This window comes from Wolffia australiana, chromosome 6 (genome assembly GCF_029677425.1).
Source record: "Wolffia australiana isolate 7733 chromosome 6, ASM2967742v1".
In the NCBI taxonomy this organism is placed as follows: domain Eukaryota; kingdom Viridiplantae; phylum Streptophyta; class Magnoliopsida; order Alismatales; family Araceae; genus Wolffia; species Wolffia australiana.
Genome location: NC_135840.1, coordinates 13206416 through 13212281, shown reverse-complemented (window position 1 = coordinate 13212281; position 5866 = coordinate 13206416). Strand labels below are relative to the sequence as shown.

The window sequence follows — 5866 nt, the reverse complement described above, 5'->3', positions numbered from 1 at the left end:
AGCATTTCTTATGGAGTGAAATACGAGGCGACATTTTTTTCTTGGACTTTTCCAGCTGCACCGTACATAAATAAACATCGACATAATTATCCCCTGAGAAAAAAAAAGTAATATTTCATCAACAACTCAGAAAATACTTGTAGAAAGGGCACTGACCCTACTTTGGCTTCAGTGAAAAAATACTTCTCCAGCTGTAGTATAACAAATAAATAAATAAACCTCCTGAAATAAATCCCGTTCTTTTCTTCAATCTAGAAATTCATCAGTCATCCGTCACCAATCATTCGTCCCGAAACTTACGCGTGAAAACTGTTTCTAAAAAGGGCACTGACCCAACTTTAGCTTCAGTGAAAAAATACTTCTCCAGCTGTAGTATAACAAATAAATAAATAAACCTCCTGAAACAAATACCTTCCCTTTTTAATCGAGAAATTATTGCATCATCCGTCATCCGTCCCAAACCTTAGGCATGAAAATGTTTCTAAAAAAGGCGACGACCCAACTTCGGCTTCAGTGACTATAATAAATAAATAAATAAACCTCCTGAAACAAATCCCTTCCCGTTTAAATCGAGAAATTCGTTCGTTGTCCGTCATCCGTCCCAAACCGTACGCACTAAAAAGGCACTGACTCAAATTGTAATAAATAAATAAACCTCCTGAAATAAATCCCTTCCGTTTTAAATCAACAAATTATTCCGTCATCCGTCGTCCGTTACTCGTGAAAATATTTCTAAGAAGGGTACTGACCCAACTTTAGGCGAAAAAATACCTCTCCAGCCGTACTATAAATAACTAAGAGAAATTCGTCCGTCATCCGTCCCAAACCTGACGAATGAAAATGTCTAAAAGGGCACTGATCCAACTTTAGGTGAAAAATGCCTCTCCAGCCGTACTATAACAAATAAATAAATAAATAAGTAAACCTCCTGAAACAAATCCCTTCTTTAAATCAACAAATTACTCTGTTATTCGTCAACCGTCATCCATCCCTTACCTTACACGTGAAAATATTTCTAAAAAGGGCACTGACCCAACTTTATGTGAAAAAATACCTCTCCAGCCGTACAATATAACAAATAAATAAATAAATAAACAATCCTCCTGAAATAAATCCCCTCCTTTTTTAAATCCAGAAATTCGGGCGTTGACCGTCATTCGTCGCTAACATTACGCGTGAAAATGTTTTGAAAAAGGGCACTGACCCAACTTTGGCTTCAGTGAAAAATAACCTCTCCAGCCGTACAATAACAAATAAATAAATAAAAGTCCTGAAATAAATCCCTTCCCTTTTATCGAGAAATTCTTTCGCCATCCGTCATCCGTCCTGAACCTTACGCACTAAAATTTTCTAAAAAATACACTGGCCAACTTTAGGTGAAAAAATACCTCTCTAGCCGTACAATAACAAATAAATAAATAAATAAACCTCCTGAAACAAATCTCTTCCTCTTTAAATCAACAAATTCTTCCGTCATCCGTTCCCAACCTAATGCGCGAAAATATTTCTAAGAAGTGCACTGACCCAACTTTAGGTAAAAATACCTCTCCAGCCGTACAATAACAAATAAATAAATAAACAAACCTCCTGAAATAAATCCCCTCATGATCCGTCATCCGTCATCCTATTGTCGTCAACCGTCGCCAACATTACGCGTGAAAATGTTTCTAAAAAGGTCACTGACCCAACTTTGGCTTCAGCGAAAAATAACCTCTCCAGCCGTAGTATAAAAAATAAATAAATAAATAAACCTCCTGAAATAAATCCCTTCCTTTTTATCTAGAAATCCTTCATCCGTTATCCGTCCTGAACCTTACGCGCGAAAAATTTCTAAAAAATGGGCTGGCTCAACTTTATGTGAAAAAATACCTCTTCAGCCGTACAATAGCAAATAAATAAATAAACCTCCTGAGATAGATCAAAAAATATACCGTCATCCGTCATCCGCCATCCGTTATCCGTCATTACGCGTGAGGGGGGGGGGCTTCTATAGGCCTGCGGGAAGGGGGAAGATTGGGGCTATTTCCATCGTCGTTCTCGCGAAGAACCCTAGTCCCCCGCTCAGATCTCGCCATAGCTCGCCGAGCTTCACTGCAACCCCCTCCCCTCCCATGTCGACGACCAAGCCCTGGGGCCGCATCGGCGCCTGGGCCGCCGACGCCGAGGCCGCCGAGGCCGAGGAACAAGCCGCCGCCGCCGCCGCCGCCGTCGCGGCGGCGCCGCCCGCCGTCGCCGACAGCTTCCCCAGCCTCAAAGAGGCCGCCTCCTCCAAACCCAAGAAGAAGAAGCCCTCCACCATGTCCCTCTCCGCCTTCTACTCCTCCTCCTCGGCCACTTCCCGCGGCCTCACCCCCGACGAGCTCCTCCGCCTCCCCACCGGCCCCCGCGAACGCTCCCAAGACGAGCTCGAATCCAGCCGCGGCTTCCGCTCCTACGGCCTCGGCGGCGGCGGCAGCGGCGGCATGTCGGCCCGCCGCGACGACGGCGGCCGACGAGGCTTCGGCGGCGGCTTCGACGACGACGCGCCGCGGCGCGCCGACGAGGTCGACAATTGGGGGTCCATGAAGAAGCCTCTCGCCCGGGAGCCCGGTGGAGACCGCTACGAAGCCCTCGGGGGGCGGGCGGCGCCGTCCCGGGCCGACGAGACCGACAACTGGGCCGCCGGGAAGAAGCCCCTCCCCCCCGCCCGCCCCTCCGCCGCCTTGGATTCCTCCGACCGTTGGGTTCGGGGGCCGCCGCCGCCGCCGCCGCCGACGAGCTCGATTCCCCCCAATGGGGAGCGGCCTCGGCTCGTGCTCGAGCCGCGGAAGGCCGATGTCGGGGAGACGGGGGCGAGGACGGCGAAGCCGAGCCCGTTCGGCGCAGCGCGGCCGAGGGAGCAGGTTTTGGCGGAGAAGGGGATGGATTGGAGGAGGATGGAGGCGGAGATTGAGGTCAAGAAGGTGGCTCGGCCGACGAGCTCACAGTCCAGCCGGCCTTCGAGCGCGCAGTCGAGCAGGACTCAGAGCCCGGTCAGGCAATTGGGGGCCGGTGAACAGGGTTCGAAGCCCAGGCAGAAGGTTAATCCTTTTGGCGATGCGAAGCCCCGGGAAGTCGTCTTGCAGGAACAGGGAAAAGACTGGAAGAAGATAGAATTCGAGCTCGAGCACCGGGCAGTTCATAGGTGAATTTTGTTTTCCCTGACTTTTTTTTTCAGATGGTTTTTCTTCTTTTTTGGGCTCCAATCTGCATACATTAGCTCCTTGAATTGGTATCGTTATAAATATATTTCTCTTGGATCTAGTCTATTTTGTGGACTTAGAATCACGTTAATTTTCTAATACTTTTGTTGTAATTTTTTTTTGGAGAGTGGTGACTAGTATATCTATTTTAGTAGTTGTGGATCTGCAGAAGAACGTTGTGGAGTTTTTCGAGATAAGATATTGTTCTATTAAAATATCGTTTCTACAATCTCTCTGCTCACATTTTAAAGTGTATGTAGACATTTACGTTGTGGGCTTTTTTGGGTGCCATTCAATCGTGTTTGGTTTGTTGATTTGCTTCTTTCACGTGTCTGGACTCTTGAGTTGGTGTGGAAAGGAAATCCCTCCCACAACCTTTTTATAGTTGCAATAATTGGAAGATCCTCATATTTTTATCCTTTTTGGGTATATTTACGTATATCTGCTTACATATTTTTTGTGCTCCTTCGAAATGCAACTCATTTATCTTTTATTTATGTGTCTACTCCTTTTTTCTGGAGCCATCGTATTCTTTTAATGATCTGTCTCTTCATACCACGATTTTCCGAGTCGGTCTCTGGAATCTTTTAATATTCAAACATCAAGATCTCTCCTTATCTCTACTTTACCAAAATACAGTTCTAATTTTTTGGAGTTGCCGGTTTTACGTTCCGATTAATTGGATTTAATATTTCATCATGTCTGAAATTCCAGGCCGGACACTGAAGAAGAGAAGAAGATGAAGGAAGAAATCAAGCTGTTAAATGAACTCCTGTACAAGGATGGGGCGTCAAACGAAACCGGGGAACACGACCGATTCTCGCCCGAAGATCTTGACAACCTTCGACAAAAGAAGGAAAGTTTAGAGCATGAGCTGGAGCAATTGGCACGGGAGTTGGACGACAAAGTTCGATTTGGACAGAAAACGGGCGACAGAAGGCCAGGCTCTGCGTCAGGAAGGCCTTCGTCCCAGTCTGGGATATCAGAGGACAGCAGAAGCGTAGATTTTGTTGAGAGGCCGCGATCTCGCGGTGGAGGTGCAGACACATGGAGCAGATCCGGAGACGATCGTAGATCTTATAATCTCGGAAACAGAATCAGCGACAGGTGCACCCTTTAACACTTTGAAGTTGTTTCCATTGGTTTTTCCTGATTTCCATTTCTTAAAAGAATGAGCGGTCCTAAAGTTGCTTGGTACATTACTGAAGATTTGTTATCGTCGTCGTTATCCCCAAATCTTTTCGCTGGTGCTCTCTTACATATTTATTTAGGCTTGGATGAATGACAACGGTAATGGAGATTCATAGTCTAATTGGTGGAGGCAACTAGCAATTTTTCTTCATCGTCATCCACATGCCAAACGAGGGTTGGAAGACGATGTTAAAATTTTCATTGTTGATAACAATTGTCGTCATTCCCTTAATCTTGTCGTCGTCATTGAAATCCATGTGGAACGCGGATGATGATTTGTGGCGGACTGATAGATGACGATTGACGAGGATGAGGATGATGACAATCCATCATTATAGTTGACGCCAAATTAGGGCTGACGGTTGATGGAAATTTTCTCATTGTTATTCTCATTGACCATTCACTGATTCGTTGGGTGTTCATCCCTTGTTATAGTTGAAAAAAAAAAATCCCCAAATCTTACCGTCATCCATGTCTGAGATGATGCTTTGTTATTTTACCTTGGACAATTGCCATCATCCTCGTCTTCCATCTGTTAAACTAAACGAGGATAACAAAAAATTAACTCAATGGTAACAGTGTCGATTTAGGAAGCGAATGCCCAGTTGTTTCCGCATCAAATCAAATACATTATTGGATTTTTTTCTTCGAAATTCCGTCTGTAATGTAATGACAGCTTTTCACCGTTGCATATTGTATTTAATTCGAGTTTCAGGCCGCTGTCTAGGGAGAGGTGGTGATTCTGATGCAAAGGCTGCTTCAATATTGATGGGCACCCATTTTTGACGCTTTGCAGCAAGCTCAAACTCTATCCCTTCAAAAAATGTCTCTTTTTCTTGTTCTTTCTCTTGTTTCTGCGCAGGTGCTCCCCAAGTCTGTACTGTACAGTAATGATGAACTTCTGAAGCAGGCCTGAAGATCCTTCCGCCACTTTTTTTTTTCCTGCCCAACTTGATCTGGTGTGAAGCTCAAAACTTTTTCCCATTTCACGATGGGCACGCGAAGAGCTGTCCTTGTCTGCTCTCAAGATGAACTCTACGACCAAATATCCCTTCTTGGGATGGTATGTTTATGTATAACCCTAAATACTTTGCTGTTTCTGAGTGTCTTAATGGAAGGATACTTTATTTTGTATGTTCTTCTGAGTAATGTGACCTTACAAAAAAAGTATTCTTTCCGTCTAGTGGTCGTTTGATCTTTTTTTTTTTTAACTTTTTGATACAAGACGGGTAATCGCCATGCGTTATTTGTTTATATAGTGAAATGTTTAATAGTTCATGAATGTCTTAACAGGGTTTTGAAAATATTCTATTTCAAGTCACTCTTAAAAAGTTCCAGTTCTATGGGATGAAAGTGTAAACTAGTAGTCTGGTCCCAGAAGTTGGATACAGAGGCCCATTTTTCCATCTTCTTTTTAATTTATTTATATATCAATTTGTTTTGGTATTTGTACT

The 5866-nt window shown here is 44.4% G+C and overlaps 1 protein-coding gene across 1 annotated transcript; it reads left to right on the top strand.

Moving 5' to 3' along the window:
* The first annotated feature begins 2010 nt into the window (after window positions 1-2010).
* Window positions 2011-5546, top strand: LOC144704247 (eukaryotic translation initiation factor 4B1-like). The gene is made up of 3 exons (XM_078576596.1): window positions 2011-3163; window positions 3936-4328; window positions 5128-5546. Exons 1-3 carry the CDS (start codon window positions 2112-2114, stop codon window positions 5150-5152), a joined length of 1470 nt encoding a protein of 489 aa, XP_078432722.1. The 5' UTR covers window positions 2011-2111; the 3' UTR covers window positions 5153-5546.
* Window positions 5547-5866: the final 320 nt, after the last annotated feature.